The sequence below is a fragment of the Buteo buteo genome, chromosome 24, assembly GCF_964188355.1.
Source record: "Buteo buteo chromosome 24, bButBut1.hap1.1, whole genome shotgun sequence".
In the NCBI taxonomy this organism is placed as follows: domain Eukaryota; kingdom Metazoa; phylum Chordata; class Aves; order Accipitriformes; family Accipitridae; genus Buteo; species Buteo buteo.
In genome coordinates, this window is record NC_134194.1 from 7,130,105 (window position 1) to 7,145,751 (window position 15,647).

Genomic DNA, 15,647 nt, shown 5'->3' on the forward strand with positions numbered 1-15,647 from the left:
GAGCAGAGGGGGGCAGAGGTGCCGTCAACTCCGGGGTGCTCCTGCCTCTGAGGCAGTCGAGCAGGAGGGATGGACAGGACCACCGGGAGGGAAGGCGAGCGTGAGCTGCCAGCAAGAGCCCAGGGGGCTCAACGGGGACATGCCAGGTCCCTCGGCAGACAACGGCAGCCTGGCCTTGGCCACTGAACCTGCAGCCCCAACAAAATGCCCCGGCTCTGCCCCAGAGCTGCCCCATGCAGCAGCCAGCCCCACGGCTGACCCCAGCCAGGAGTGGAAAGTGGTGAAGATTCAGCGGGTCCTCATCAACCCTGCCGGCGAGCCAAGGAAAGCAGGTAAGAGAAACCCCCTTTGGGCACCGTCCCCCACCCCAAAAAGCGCTGGTGTGCTCCTGGGGCCAGGGCTGCCACAGTGGTGGGAACACCCTGCTAGTCCCAGGGCAGGACCTCCGCTGGGTTAGAGGTCCCAGGCTCCCGGCTGAGCTGCTGGGACTTTTTTAGCTTGAGATGATCTCTCTGGCCTTAAAAATAAGGAGGAATCTGTGGCTTTTCTCTGGAGGGGGGTGGGAAGGCAGCGGGCGGGTTCCCGCAGTCTCCAAGAGCTGAACCGAACCCCGAGCGGGGCACAAGCGGCGTGGGATTCCTGGCCCTCACCCTGGCCTTGGGGCTTGGTGGGACCCTGCCAAGAGGGGGGTGATCAGGACCAGCTCCTGGGGTGCTGCCTGGGACAGGGACACCTCTCCCCGGTCGGTCGGCCAAGCATTTGTTACGTGGCTTGGGGCCATCTCTCTTTCAAGTCCCTGCTTTAAAAATTAAGCACTTTATTTCAGGTCGGTTGGCTCCTACAATGTTCTCTGCCATCGCCTCGCTTCACAGCTCTGTTTCACAGCCGTTCCCCTCTGTGACTGTCCCTTCGGCTGTGGTGACACAAATACAGGCACATATCTAGGGTTACCACAGACCTCCCCACCCAGGGGAGATGCTCCCACAGGATTAGACCCATCCTCTTACAGGCATCAGACCCATATTTAAACCCCGCTTCCACCCTTCTTTCTATTTTGCTCCTGCCCAGCTGCTATCTCAGCTGCCACCCGGCGCCGAGGCAGGTGTGTCACTGTCCCCATGGGATGGCGTTATCGGATGCTGCCGCTCTGCTCAGAGCCTGGTTTTCCCAAAGCAGCCCCCAGGATGGGGAGGGACGGGACCGCCTGGGGATGCTCAACGTGAACCCGGTGTCCAGAATCCGTCCCCTTCCTTTTTGGGGTGTCAGACGTCCTCAAAGCCAGCAGCTCCCCGGACGGGATGAGGGCTGGGAAACTCAGCCAAGCTCCTTGGCTCGCTGCTGCCCCAGCAGCTCCCCGGGCCGTACGGGCGTCGTGTTTCAGGGCTCAGCACACAAACCAGATGGACCCAAATAGTCTTCCCATTTCTCACTCTGCTCTGGGACTGCAGATCTGCGGTGGGGAAAGGTCAGGCCTGACTCTGTCCAGGCTCAGCATTTTCCTAACCCGCGCCGCCATCCAGCACTTTTGCTGCCAGCCTGGAATTTTAAAGTAACTCAACAGGTTTGTTGGAAAGAGTTTGTCTGTCCCGTTTCCTCCCCCTCCAAGTGAGATCACCACCAGCCACTGCCTGCGGGACCCGTCAGACTTTCCAGAGCCTCCGGGCAGGATGTCGCTGAGGGTCCTGAGTGCCGGCAGCAGTGCCGGGACCTTGCAAAAACCCTGCAGGTTTGCAAAGGAGAGGTTTGGTTCGGAGCAGGGACGGCAGCGGAGGAGGGAGGGAAGGGCAGGTCCCCACGCAGGTGACGTTGGGACTGCCTCTGCAGCAGGGTGTTTGCAGGAGCCCCCCCGGGAGGTGTCGGGGGTTTGCTCCTCTTCTCCTTAGCTGGCTGGGAGTACAGGAACCCCCACCCCATGCAGCTCCTGCAAGAAAAAGGGGTGCAGCCATCTGCACCCAAAATCGTGCGGGGGTGGTCCTGAGAGCTGGGAGCCAAGCAGGTGCCCCCCCCACCCCCAAGCGGTGCAGACCCACCCAGGCAGGTCCCAGGTGCCCCTTTGGTCCCCGTCCAGCAGCCCAAGGCCAGGCTGTCTGCTCCCATATATCCAGCACAGCGGCCCGAGCTGGTTGGCATCTCTCGGGGCAGGCTGGGGAGCACAGGAGCCCGGGGTAGAGGCAGCGGCTGGGAGATGCAGGAGGCGGGACTGGTTTCTCTGTCTGGTGTGCAAATAAACAGAAGGTTTCGCTCCCTGGGGGCTGCCGAGGCAGCGCCAGTCTCCCTCAAAAACCAGAAAAGCACAAAAAAGCAAAGAGGGGCAGGGAGAAAGGAAATTAGAAAGGCAAAAAATAAAGCCAAGAGCTCATCTTGTGGTGCGGACGGGCGCGGGAAGGGGGTGAGGCTGGTCCCACCCGCAGCGGTGCCCGGGAGCTCTGCAGCCCCAGCTGGAGCGGGGTGGTGGAGGTGGGAGGTGATGCTGGCTCCCCAGGAATCACGTCACCCAGGGCTGCGGTCCCCCCGTCACGGGGAGCAGACCACCCCTGGCAGAGAGCTTTCAGTGCTCTTCCCAGAGGGTCCCCAAGGCGGTGACACCCGTGCTGGATTTTTGCCCAGCTCCAAGTACCCCAGCTCTTTAGGCACTGGGGAAACTGGCAGCAAGGGAAGGCCCTGCTTCCCCGCCAGTGTCTGAAACGTATGGGGCTGCAGGTCCCCAGCAGGGCTGGGAAGAGGGCAAGGGGGCGAGGGTTGGGGGTAAGGCGATGCGCAGAGCTGGGGAAGGGGCATGTGCGGGGCTGGGGAAGGGGGTTGTCCAGGGCAGGGATAAGGGGATGCCCCAGGATGGGATAAGGGGGATGTGCAGGGCTGGGTAAGGGGATGTGCAGGGCTGGGTAAAGGGGTTGTCCAGGGCAAGGATAAGGGGGATGCCCCAGGATGGGATAAGGGGGATGTGCAGGGCTGGGTAAGGGGATGCACAGAGCTGGGTAAGGGGATGCACAAGGCTGGGTAAGGGGATGCGCAAGGCTGGGTAAGGGGGTTGTCCAGGGCAAGGATAAGGGGGATGCCCCAGGATAGGATAAGGGGGATGTGCAGGGCTGGGTAAGGGGATGCACAGAACTGGGTAAGGGGATGTGCAGGGCTGGGTAAGGGGATGCACAGAGCTGGGTAAGGGGATGCGCAGGGCTGGGTAAGGGGGTTGTCCAGGGCTGGGTAAGGGGATGCGCAGGGCAGGGATAAGGGGATGCCCCAGGATGGGATAAGGGGATGCGCAGGGCTGGGTAAGGGGATGCCCCGGCTGCTCTCCCCCCGCCAGCAGACCCAGGGCAGACCCAGCCGGGACGGGAAGCAGCGGGGCAGGGCCGCCGGGGGGCAACCGGGGCGGGGGGGGGGGGGGGGGGGGGGGGGGAGTGGGACGGGTCCCGTCCGTTCGGTCGGTCGGGGCAGGACCAGGACCGGTGGGACCCGCCACCCCCCCCTCTCCCCGGCCCCGGCCCCCGCCCCGCCGTCGTCGTCCCCGTTCCCCCCCCCCAAACCCCCCCGAGGGCGGAGCTGCCGCAACTTTCCTGCCCGCCGCCTCCTCCCCGGTGCAGTCGGGCTGCGAGGGGCGGCGGCGGCACCGGCACCGGCACCGGCACCGGCACCGCGGGTAGGGCCGGGGCTGGGGGGGCGGCGGCTGCCCCCGGGAGGGGCTGCGGGGCTGGGGGGTACCGAGGGGGCTCCTCGGGTTGAGGGCGGGGGGGGGGGGGAGCCGGGGCAGGGAGCGGGGGGGGGGGTTTGGGGGTGTCACTGGGATCCCAGTGGGAGGGGAGGTGGTGGATGGGAGAGCAGATGGGGGGGGGCGAAGGCGGTGGTGGGATGGGGGGGTGTCAGGGGCTGGTAGTGCACGGGGGGGGGTGGGGGGGCTATGGGGTGCATAGGGGGTCCTGGGGTGCTTGGGGGTCCGGGAGTGCACGCCCAGAACCCCTCCGTGGGGTGCTGATGGTGGGTGAAGGGCAGGTGAGTGGAGCTGCACGCAGCCCGGGGGGGGGGGAGATGGGGGCTAAGTGGGGTTTCTCTCTCTATAAATTAGCCGGGAGGGTGACGGTTCCCTCTGCCCACACCCGGGGGTCTGGTGTGGGGCATGGGAGGAACAGTGGGGGGACGTGGGGGGACGTGGGGGTCTTGGCAGGGTCGCACCTCCCAGCTCCGCGGAGTGTCTTCCCAGGCAATGTCCCCCCGTCCCCTGCGATGGGGACGTGATCTCCCCTGGCCATGCCACCCCGTGCTGGAGACACGAGGTCTGTCCCTCCGGCTTGGCAGCCAGCGGGATGGATCCCTTACGGGTTGTGCAAGGGACAGGCGAAGGCCCCGTTTCGTCCCGCTCCCCTCCCCGCTCGGTCCATCTGACGGGGACAAGCCAAGCCAGATGACCTTCTCTCACCAGGCCAGCACCTTCGGCTCGTGGCACCAGCCCGGCGGGGCTGTCACTGGGACCCCGGCAGCCTGGGATGTGTCACAGCGAGTCCGAGCACCGGCGGGCACAGAGGGGCTGGGACTCGCTTGCCAGGCGGGATGGGGTCCCCGTGGTACCCGGCCACGGGACGGGCTGGCTCTGCTGCGTGCTGGGCAAATGGATGGCAGGGCAGCCTGGAGGAGGTCTGCCCAGCTCCAGCCTCCTTTTGCAAAGCTAAAAGCTTAATTTGGGCTGGCTGGGGGAAGGTGCTGCCTCCACTTCTGCGGTAGCAGCAGCCTCTTCTTCCCCAGTGCGGATGCACGCGGGGCTGGGGCTGCTCGCTGTATCCCCTCGGCTCGGCGTGCCCCGGGGAAGTGAGGCTGGGGCAGGGGCAGCCAGTCCCCATTAAAATTTAACCCCCAGCCCCTTCTCCTCCTCCCCCCAGGTGGGAGATGGGTGCCCCAGGGCTTGCTGCATGGAGACCGCGGGGCCATTTTCGGCAGGATTTGGGTGCTGAGCGCCGGGCAAAGCAGGGGCATGGCTGCGAGCCGGGAGGAGCGTGGGGAGGCAAACAGCTCCAAATCCAGCAAAGCCCTTGCAAACAGAGCGCAGAGAAAACTTGCAAGCGCATCGAATTTTCTCGCTGTGCCAGATTTTGTCACTGGCAAAGGCGCCCGCGAGGAGAGGCCCAGCACGGTGCGTCCTGCCAGGCAGGCGAGGTTGCTCCCACCACGGCACCCACCGCTTGAGCCGGGGCTTTTCGGGTCTGCAAGGCCAGCATGGATAAAAACTTCATGGAGGTTTTATATCTGCGGTACAGGAGGGTTGGAAGCTGGGAATGAGGCAGAAAATAGTCATATTTTTATCCGTATGTTTCAATCGTATCTGTTTCTAGCTAGCTCGACTGCCTGTCTGTGCTACCCTCCTTGTTTTCCTAGCAGCAGATTATTTGGGATAACTGGGAGCTGGAGGGAAGCGCAGACTTAAATGTGTGCGAGTTAGTGTGCATTGTAAAAAATCCTGCACAGCTGTAGTTGGGGCAAAAGGCCAGCTGCCTTCTCTGCCAAAAAACCTGCTTACATTTCCTCGGTGTCCAAAGCCCTCAATGTTTGGGTGAAAACACTGGATTCCCCCTCCCCAGCACCGCCCGGCTGTAGATGTGTGTTCGGGTTTGTGGCAGGGAGGTGGCACAGCAGCAGCGTGTGTCCCTCTGGAGAGATGGGGTTTCTCTCAGTTTAATGCTGGGTTTTGCCAATGGGATTTTGCCAGTAAGAGGCACCATTTGGGTTGATTCACCGCAGACCAAGAAATAGTCGGAAAGGGGGAAAAGCGCCGGCTTGTTATGGATAGCGGCTGTTGCTCTGTGCGAAGGTGGATTTGGGGTTTCTGGTCCGTGCTGTGCCTGGCCCAGTGGGACATCGTGAGCATCATCCTGTGAGCTGGCCAAGGTGGGCTGCAGCGTTGGGATGGGCGAGCGTCTGACCCAGGAGCAAGCTAGGGACAGAGAGCCCAAATCAGAGGTTTTGGAGTCGCCTGCCAGCCCTGAGTCCAAGATTTCACATGGCCTGTTGCATCCCGCCGGCCCCATCGGGACTCTGGTACCTCTTGGCTTCTGCGTACAAGGACTTCTCACCACCGTGCCCCGTGCTCGCAGACACCCATCCCTGCAAGGTGACAGCTTCCAAGTCGCTGTTTTCCTTTTTGTGACATCCCGGCCACGTCAAGACCAGCAACTTCCACTGAATCTGTCAGCTGAGAGAGCCCTGGGGTATCTCCCCTCCCTGCAATTTGGGGCCACATCCTCGTCTCATCCCAGCTCTTGGAGTCCATGTCAGGGCAGGGTGGGCCACAAGCAGGGTCTGATACATCCTTAACCATCCATTTGGGGTCAGATGGTGACTCCAGCCTTTGCTGGCTGGACTTCAGACACTCTGCAGTAGCACTGTGCGGGGGGACCCATCTTTGCATGGAAAGTTGAGCTGGAAGGAATTTTATTTTTCCCATCTGACCAAGAGGCGAGAGCAACAAAAATGCCTTTCATCACCCTCGTCATCCTCACTCTGGAGGAGAGAGCACAGTACATGCTGCGGGAAGGATGACTGACAGCTTGGTAAGAAGCTGTTAAGCTCTGCATTTGGGGGATGTTGCTGGAAGTCATTCCTGGAGCTACAGGAAACCAATGGAGCAAGTGCCTATATAAATATATAGATAGAGATCTATAGGCTCCTCTGTCTGGAGCTGAAGTGCCTTGCACCAAAATAGCAGTTGGTGGCCAGTGGCCGGCTGCTCATATGTGCCAGGAGTCCAGCGGTCCTGCACGGCACAGGGAGCATCTCCTTCCCCAGTATCCCTGGACCGCAGGGCTGGGGGCTGCCAGGGGACCCCCCAACAGAGGGAGGCAGCAGCGGACAGGGCTGGGTTCATTGTTCTTGGAAGAAGCCGGGACATTTGGAGAGGGGAGACGTTTCCTTCCCGAAGGGCAGCGCGGTGGCAAGCCGGTGCATGGCGTGGGAAGGAAGGAAGGAAGAGTGGAAGAGCACGAGAAGAGCCAGTCACCCTTTGGATTTTGGACTGGACTCCTGTTAATGGGCGGAAGCCGGTTTCCAGTGCTGCACGAGCCCCTGGCGCCCTCGGCTGCGCATAGTTTTGCTTTCTCCTCCTCCCTGCGCTGCTTGGGCTGCCTTCGGCCCTGCGCCCCTCCTCCTCCTCCCCAGCACCTGGACATTTTCAGTGCATTGAGCTCCCTCCCGTCAGCCTGGGGCTGGGGAGAAGCACCCAGCCGGAGCCTACCCGAGGCTCCCCGGCTGGCAGGGGATGGCGGGGAAGGACGAAGAGATGTTCCCTGCAGCTGGGAGGGAAGCACGGGGTGCAGGTCAGTGTGGCAGATGGGTAAAAGTTCTCACACCAGCTCGAATAACCTCATCCTGCAGCTCAGGCCGGAGCAGAGAGGGGAGGGAGGTGGTCCCTGTCCTTTGGCTGGGGATGGCACGTCACCCTCGGTTGAGCGATGATGAGCCACATTTGCAATAGTGCCTGCAGAACCGGGCTGCAGGGTCCGTCCGTCTGTCTGTCCGCTGGGCTGTGTGCGGCTGTGCAAGCAGGGCGGTGTACAGGGTGGTTCTCTGCAATTTCCTCTGGCCTGCCGGAGGCTTTGGTGCTCTCTATCCGTGTGATAAACAGTGGATGTGAAGAGCAATTATTACCCCCAGTATCCCCATTAGTATCCTGAGGGATTTGTTTCCAGCGGGCTTGGGTGGAGCAGCCTGGGAATGGCGGGTACCGGGTGGGCAGGGGCAGAGGGGCTGCTGGAAAAGCGTAGGGGATGGGGGTCCACAAGGCGATGCTGGGAACAGATGCCAAGCGGGGGATTTCAGGCAGGGGGCTCCCACCCGGCAGCACCCCCTGGCCTGGAGTGATGCCTGTGCCCGGGACGGCAGCAAGGGATGGGGATACCTGGGGGCAAAATCCCGGGGGACAAATCCCGGCACTGGTCCTGGCTATGCAGGAGTGTATCCGGCGGCTAGTCCAAGCAGGAATGGGCTGGCCAAGAGCTGAGTCATCCCTCCAGCATGGAGGAGATCCCCCAGGGCCCCTCGGTTGCTGTTAAAAAGCAGTAGCAAGAGCGAGAGGCTGTGAAATGGCTCCGCCGAGAGCTCGGCTTCTTAGGCGGCCTCAGCCTCCGAGGAAGCGAGGATGCTCGGCTTGGAGCACAAAATTCACAGACATCTGGAGCCTGTGGCTTGTTTCTCAACGGCTCCTTGGCCGTTTTTCTCCTCTGTTTCGAAGATAAAGGCGGCGAGGGTGACCCCGTGGAGTGGGAGCCGCGGTGCTGGCCGCCCTCCAGCCAGCCCGGCCGGAGGAAACCACGGCCCCGCTCTGTGCCGCCGCCAAAACAAATAGAAATGGGGCGTTAAACAATGCCGGGCGCTAACTGGGGGAGATGTTGGCCGCCGGCATCGCCACTGCGGACGGGCTCCTTGTCTCCAGGAGAGAGTTTCCACTGGCATCTGTGCCTCCTCTCCCCCGTGCCCAGCCAAAACCCTCCTGCCGGGCAGCCCAAAGGCTTCATCCACCCTCCTCCTCCTCCTCGCCAGCCCCTCCAGGGAAGCAGGGCCATCCTGCACCCCTTGGCGGTGCTGGAGCCAGGGCAGGGACTTGCTGGGTGCTGAAGGAGGTGGGAGGGATGAAGGGTGAGGAAGAGGAGATGCCCAGCTTGCAGCAGCCCTCCTGCTTCACCGTGGGCTTGCTGGAAGGATTTGGCTTAGTCATCCATCCCTTCCCTCACTGGTAGGCTGAGCCACTGCTGAAAATATCCTGGAAGGCTCCCAAGCGGCACAGAAGGCAAGAAAATGAGAAACACATGAAGGGAAGGGATGGGAAGGGAAGGGAAAGGATGGGAAGGGAAGGGAAAGGATGGGAAGGGAAGGGAAAGGGTGGGAAGGGAAGGAGAGGGGGCACTGGTGGTGCCTGGAGGAGCGGGGCTTGGGGTGGGCAGCCCTGGCCACCCACCTCCCTGCTGAGCCCGGAGTGGGGCCACCCTATCACAGCCATCCCAGCAGCACCTTTGGGGAGGGGGCTGCACCCTTGATGAGTGCTGGGGTGATGTTGATGCTTTGCACCGGTGTCTATCGCCGAGCAGTGGCCTCGGCGGGGCCGGCGACGCTGCCCTTCCCGCGGGTGCTTCAGGGCAAGCTCGTAGGAAATTGCTCACCCTGAGAAAACGCGTTCCCGGCAGCTCCACATCCTTTTGGCCTTCGGGAAGGGCTGGTGCCCTGACCTTTTGGCCAGCACACAAGAAGCCCAGCAGCACTCCGGCTGCTCACCATGGGGCTTTCGCCGGGCTTTAGCACTTTGCTTTTTAGCACTTGTATAGGCTCCCAAGGCATGAGGTTGGTTCCTTGCTGTGGGCTGTGTCTGTGTCCGGCGGGTCAGGATCTGCACAGCTTCTGTCGGCTGCTGCCATCTCGTGTTGCTCTATAAATCAGTCCCCAGATGGGGCTGGCCACCGGCCTTGCCATGAGGTTATGGTGGGCTGGCATCTCCCAGCTGACGCTGGGTTTGCTTTCCTGCCCTCTTGGGGCTGAGTGTGCTGGGATTTGGGGCGAGGGGCCAGGGGACACACACTCGCCCCTTCCCTGCCCACTGCCTCTTCGAGCCGGGGGCCAAAACCATGTGAACTGCAACCTGAGACCTGCCGAAGCCCTTGGAGAAATTCCTTTCCCATACGGTCACTGGTCACCGTGGTGGGCGTGCAGAGCCCAGCCAAAATATGGGGTGGGACAGGAGGAAAGGTCCTGGGTGCCCCTGGGTGTCCCCTGGGCTTTGCCATCTGTCCCCTCGGCACACAGAACTGCAGCTTAGCATCCCGTCATCCCTGGACTGCGTTATCCCCCCTGTGTACCCCAGCCCCCGAGCAAACCTCCTGCCTTCCCCCAGCTGCCGGGGAAGGGGTTGGGATGCCAGGGGATACCTGGAGAAAGGGCTGCTGGTCCTGGGTGGGGAGAGCTGAGATCCCACATCCCCGCTGAGTCTCCCCTAATTCCCCTCTCCCCTCTGTCCAGGTCTCTCCCGCAGCGCCAGCCTCTCTGAGAAGGAGTTGAAGGAGGCGAAGGCGCGGAGCCGGAGGATCGCGGCGCAGCTCACCACGGCACCCAGCCCCAGCTCCAAGGGCGTCCTGCTCTTCAACCGCCGCAAGCAGCGCGTCGACGGGCTCGCCGGGGCCGGGCATGGCGGGGGGCTGCCACTGAGCCCCGCGCCCCGGCCTCGGCAAGCAGCCATGGAGGAGGGTGAGGGGCAGGGGACGAAGCCAAAGCCTGACCAGCCCGGCACCCCGGGAGAAGGGCTGCAGGCGAACGCCTCCCCGTGCCGGGAGTCGCCTGCCGAAGCCCAGCAGGTCCCGCTTAGCATCTACCTGAAGGAGAACATGGCATCAGCTGCCACCAACGGCGTGCAGGAGGGGATGGCCAGCAGGATGGAGAGCAGGGCAGGGGGGCTTGGGGTTGCGGGAGCCCCTGCGGGGCTGAGCACAGCAGCGGCTCTTGCCCTGCCACAGAGCCCCAAGGAGGGGAAGAACGGCGAGGTGCCCGGCGAGGTGCCCAGCAAGGTGCCCAGCGCGCCAGTGGGGACGGCCACCGGGGCGGCATCCCCGGCCAGCCAGCAGCAGAATGGGGTGCAGGGCCGGCAGTACTACGAGGTCCATCTCACCCTGGCCAAGCCCAAGCCCGTGAAGAACCGGACGGCCAGACCCTTTGGCACCCAGTCATCCCCCGCCAGCGGTCAGCCGGCGGATGGACTCCCCGCCGCCGAGCTGCCCCCGCCGCCCACCTACGCGGAGACCCTGAGCAGCCCCCCGCCGCTCACCCGCGTCCGCTCCCCCCCTGCCTATTCGGCTCTGTATCCCCCCCGGGAGCAGAAGATGCTGCCAGGTCCCCCCCTGAGCTGCGGGGCGAGCGGACCGAACCCTCTGCCCAAAACAGGGATCCTGGAGGAGTCGGCCGCCCGTAGAGGCGGCAAAAAGTCCATGTTCACCTTCGTCGAGAAGCCGAAGCTGGGGCCCAACCCCGACCTGCTGGACCTGGTTCAGAGCGCGGACAGCAGGAAGAAGCAGAAGGAGCAGGGGGAGCCCGGTGCCGAGGACGAGCCCTTCGCTCTCGGGGCCGAAGCCTCCAACTTTGTCCCCAACAGCGCGGCCAGGGGCGGGCAGCACCTCCTGCCAGCCGACGATGCTCCGGCGTGGTCCTCCTGCCTCAAGTCTCCCACCATCAAGCCCAAGCCGAAGCCGCAGCCCACCCACAACCTCAGTGAAGCGAGAGGGAAGGGGGCCGAGCTCTTCGCCCGCCGGCAGTCCAGGATGGAGAAGTTCATCATCGAGGCTCCTTCCCAGCCCGAGCTGCTGCGGTCCCCGTCTCCCACCATGTCCCTGCCTCCCTCCTGGAGGTACGACGCCAACGCTTGCCTGTCGCCCATGGTCTCCAGACACGCCTCCAAAAGTCCCTCCAGGCCCTCCAAAACCCCCCCAGCATCTCTGTACGGTGGCAACCTGATGGAAAATGAGGTGTCCCAGAAGGAGTTGGAGATCTCCAAGCACCAGCCCTACCAGCTCCAGTCTTCACTCTTCATCCTCTCTCCATCCAAGGGGTCGGCGAGGTCCATGCCCCGGGAGATGCCTCCACCCAGACCCTCTCTTCCCGACGCCTACCCCTACTCCCAGCAAACCTCCTGCCCGACCTCTCCGTTGCCTCCTTCCCCCGTTTGGCATCCCCCCGCCGTGCCCGGTGCCGGCCAGACCACCTCCAGCCCCTTCCCCGGTGCCGCCGGGGCTCTGCCCCTGACTCATGACAGCCGTGCCGGTCCCGGAGCCCCGAACGAGGTGCTGCTGGCCTCCCCGTGCCGCCTGCTGCCGCCCCGAGCAAAGGGAGGCTTCCAGGCGCCCCGGCCCTCCTACTCCACCAGGAACGCCGGCATCGAGCCGCAGGTGTGGAAACCTTCTTTTTACTACAAGTAGCGGTGGTGGAGAGAAAAACACGGGGGCTTAAGGCTTCCTTCCGCCGGCCAAGTCCTCCCTAACTGCTCACGGGTGTTCCGAAAGCCGAACCAACCACAAAAAAGGGGGGAAAAAGAAAAGGAAATAGAAAAAAGAAAAGGAAATAGAAAAAAGAAGTAGCTGGGAGGCTGCAGTGCCAGGACAGGGGCGAGCTCCCCGGTGTCATGGGAGACGAGGGGTCCCGGGGTGGCGGCAGGAGTTGGGGCCACGGAGCCTGCGGGATCCCGAAGAGCCTTCGGGAGCCTGCCCGTCCCGAGGGGCTGCCGGCGCTTGCTTTCTTCTCTCGCCTGGAAACTGTATGGAGCATTGCATCTCTGGCTCCGTCCTTTCCTCGCCTCCTGCCTTTCCAGCTCTCATAACCGGCAGCTGCCGGCTCTGCCCGTTCACCTGCAGCCCCTCTGTCCTGCCGGCTCCTCTCGGCCTCCTACCAAAGCAAACCCAGAGAGGACACACCGCCTTTCTGCCTCACTGTGCCTGCTCCTGTTTCTTCTGCTGCTCCTTCGGGATCTGTCCTCGTTTGCTTCCACACTGCGGAGGAAGAGCCACATCCCCCGGGAGAATGGCAGAGCCCCATGGTGCCGAAACTGGGGACACCGCGGGGTCCCTGTCCCTCCCCGTGCTTGGTGCTGGAGCTGGGGACAGGCAGCGCTGCTTGGCACGGCCAGGAGCGAGGGATGTGCCGGGCAGAGGAGGGCAGGGCCGCTGGGTGATGCTCAGCCTGATGCTCGTGGTCCAGCCATGCCTCTGCCCATCCCTCGCTCCTGCCGCTCTCCCCACGGTAACGAGTTGCCTTTCAACTGTGCTTTTATTTCTCCTGCGTTTTTCTCTCTTTTTTTTTTTTTTTTTTTTTTCCTCCCCTCTTTCTGAATACACTCTCTGCGCTGTCAGACCTGGCTCTTCTCTTTCCCGCTGGCTGGGGAGCAACTGCCGGGTGGAGGACCCCTGGGGCGGCGCGGGGTTGGGGGGGGGTCTCCGTGTGTCACCCAGAGGGAGGCTTTAGGAAGCTGCAGGTCGTGAGAGGTCCTGGGTCCTGTTTTGGGCAAGGCTGACTAATTGCAAGCTCAGCCTGCCCCAGCTTCCCCGGCTGGTGAGGGGGGGGGTGCAGACACAAATGCATTTTGGGGGACCTTGCAGGGGGCGCAACGCACGAGCAGGCAACCCCAGTTCCCACGGGGCTGAGCCAGCATGAAGCTCGCCCCGGCACCAATCCTGCCCCGAGCGGTGCCGGCACTAACCCGCTCTCTGTCCCCCTCCAGGAAAGGCGGCCGTCCCTCCCCGCCTCACCCACCTGGACGCCCCGGCCAGTGCGGCGCCCGGGCAGCCTGGACGGTTGGGCCAGCCCGGCCTCGGTGCCTGAGCTGGACGAGGGACCCCCCACGTCCCCTCCGTGGAGCGAGAGGTCCCTGTCCCCGCTGCGGCAGGACGCCGACGCTCGGGCCAGCCGGCAGATGCAAGCGCGGCTCGCCAGGAACATCATCAACGCTGCCCGGAGGAAGAGCTCCTCTCCCAAAGCTGTGGGGCCGGAGGGGTCCCGACCCTTCACCCCCATCCCTGCTGGCCCCCCCAGCCTGCCCCAGTCCCCCCGGCCAGCGCGGCCGGAGAGCTCCAGAGCCCCGGCGCTGCAGGCTGCCGGCAGCGTGCCGGGGAGCCTGGGCAGCCCCTCGCCCACCCGCAAAAGTCCCCTGCGATCGCCCCGGGTGGATGGTCCCCAATTTTGTGTCTCTCCCGGGATGCCCCGTGCCTCCTGGGCAGAGGGTCGCCGGCTTCTGCTGTCACCCAGCGCGTCCTCCTGCCCCGTCCCCGGGCTGTCCCCCAGCCCCAAGAGTCCCCTGCCGTCCCCCGTGGTGGGTGGGCGATCCTCGGCCAAGCGCTGCACCTCCCGGTCCCCGACGGACTCGGACGTCTCCCTCGACTCCGAAGACTCGGGGGCCAAAAGCCCGGGCATCCACAGCTTCAACCTCTGTCCCCGGGGCTGGACCAGCAGCCTGCGGCTGAAGCAGGGGGGGCTGCCCTCGGGGGCCCCCTGCACCTCCTAGACCACCCAGCCCCGGCCAAGCCACCCCTGCCAGCCCAGGCGATGCCACCCACTGACTCGCCCGCTGGGAACATCCCAACCCTGGGGGCTGAGGTCCCCAAAAACCGGCGTCCCCGTTCCTCGGCAGAGCTGCTGCAAGCCCCTCGACATGCCAGCGGGGTCAGGTGCCTCCCGCCTGCCCATGGCCCCGCTCTATTTTTACCACCCTAACCTTTCGGGGCAGGACTGCGTGGTCAGCAGGCAGAGCAGGCGGTGGCGGGGGGGGGGGGGGAAGCCAGCCCCCAGCACAGCCCCCTCCTTCTGCAGCTCCTGCCCGCCAGCCGGCCCCCTGCCACATAGCCAGGATGGGGATGGACTCGGTGGTCCCCTGCGAGCCCCCCTGTCCCCAGTGCCGAGGTGTCACCCCGGGGTGTCACCGCAGCTCTGTTTTCCTGGGGTGGCACAGCCGGTGCTGTTGCCCACGGGGTCACGGCGCACCCGGCATGGGTGGGCAGTGCCGAGCAGGTGCCACAGCTGGGCACGCTGTCCCAGCCTCCAGATCTGGCTGGTTTCAGCCGAAACCAGATTTGGGGGAGGAAAAGTTAATTTTTTAGTCCAGCCCCCCAATTCTTCATTGCTTTTTTTTTTTTTTTTTATTTTTACTTTTGACGCCTTCTGAAACAAATTCCCCCAAATCCTTCCCTGGTGACAAAAAGAGAGCCAAAGTTATTTATTGCCACATCAAGGGGACCGTTTACAGCTGCCCTCCCGCCCTGCCCAGGCAAAGGGGGACAGCCCCATCCTGTACCCTGCCACTGTCCCCATCCTCAGGCTCACCCCATCCCTGTCCCCACCCCTGAAGGATGGAGGGACACACAGGGACCGGCGGGTGCTGTGGCAGCCAGGGCGGGTGGGAGAAAGTGGGGGGGGCTGGAGGGAGGCAAAGCAAGTGGTACAGGTTGCAGAGGGTTTGAAGGAGGTGTCAGTGCAGGAGGGGATGCTGAGAGTGTCTTGGGGACAAGCCAGTGTCCCCACAGGGAGCCCTCCAAGGGGCTGGGGGGGCAAGCAGAGGCCCCCATGATGGCAGCAGTGTCAGAGGGAGGTTTGGGGGGGGTGATGGGGAGAGGAGGGTGTCAGGGTAGACACAGTTACGTGGCAGAGCCTGGGGAGAGCAGTGGGTGCCCAGGAGGGCGATGGGTCCTCAAAGCACGTGTCCCCACCCGGGGGGGAGCAGGAGCCGGTTGGGGTGCCAGGAGAGGCTACGGCAGTGACCGCAGCCACCCACCCCGAGGACACAGCCTTGGTGCTGGTAAGACCAGCACCGAGAACGGAGACTGTGTTTGGGCTGCTGGGGCTCTGGCACATTCCCTGTTCAGGGAGACCCTGTTACCCCTTCCCTTTTCGCAGGACACGCTGTCACAGCCAGCTCTTCCCTGTCCCCTGGGGTCCCCCCACCCTGCAGCCTGCCCTTCCTGGGACACAGCCCCCCCCCCGCCACCACGACCTGCCTTCACCACACAGTTGTATACCCAACTCACAAATAAACTGCTGTTATCCCACCCGACCTGGCCTGCCTGGTTCCGATACGTCCCCAAGGTGGCCTGGGCACACGTGGCACATGGCCACCTCCTCCTGCTGCTGCTGCTGCATGGCCACCATCCCAGTCC

The 15,647-nt window shown here is 63.8% G+C and overlaps 1 protein-coding gene across 1 annotated transcript; it reads left to right on the forward strand.

Annotated features, from left to right (window-relative positions):
• The first annotated feature begins 4,131 nt into the window (after positions 1-4,131).
• SYNPO (synaptopodin) lies at positions 4,132-15,538 on the forward strand. The gene is made up of 3 exons (XM_075056299.1): positions 4,132-7,295; positions 9,985-11,897; positions 13,223-15,538. Exons 1-3 carry the CDS (start codon positions 7,238-7,240, stop codon positions 14,000-14,002), a joined length of 2,751 nt encoding a protein of 916 aa, XP_074912400.1. The 5' UTR covers positions 4,132-7,237; the 3' UTR covers positions 14,003-15,538.
• Positions 15,539-15,647: the final 109 nt, after the last annotated feature.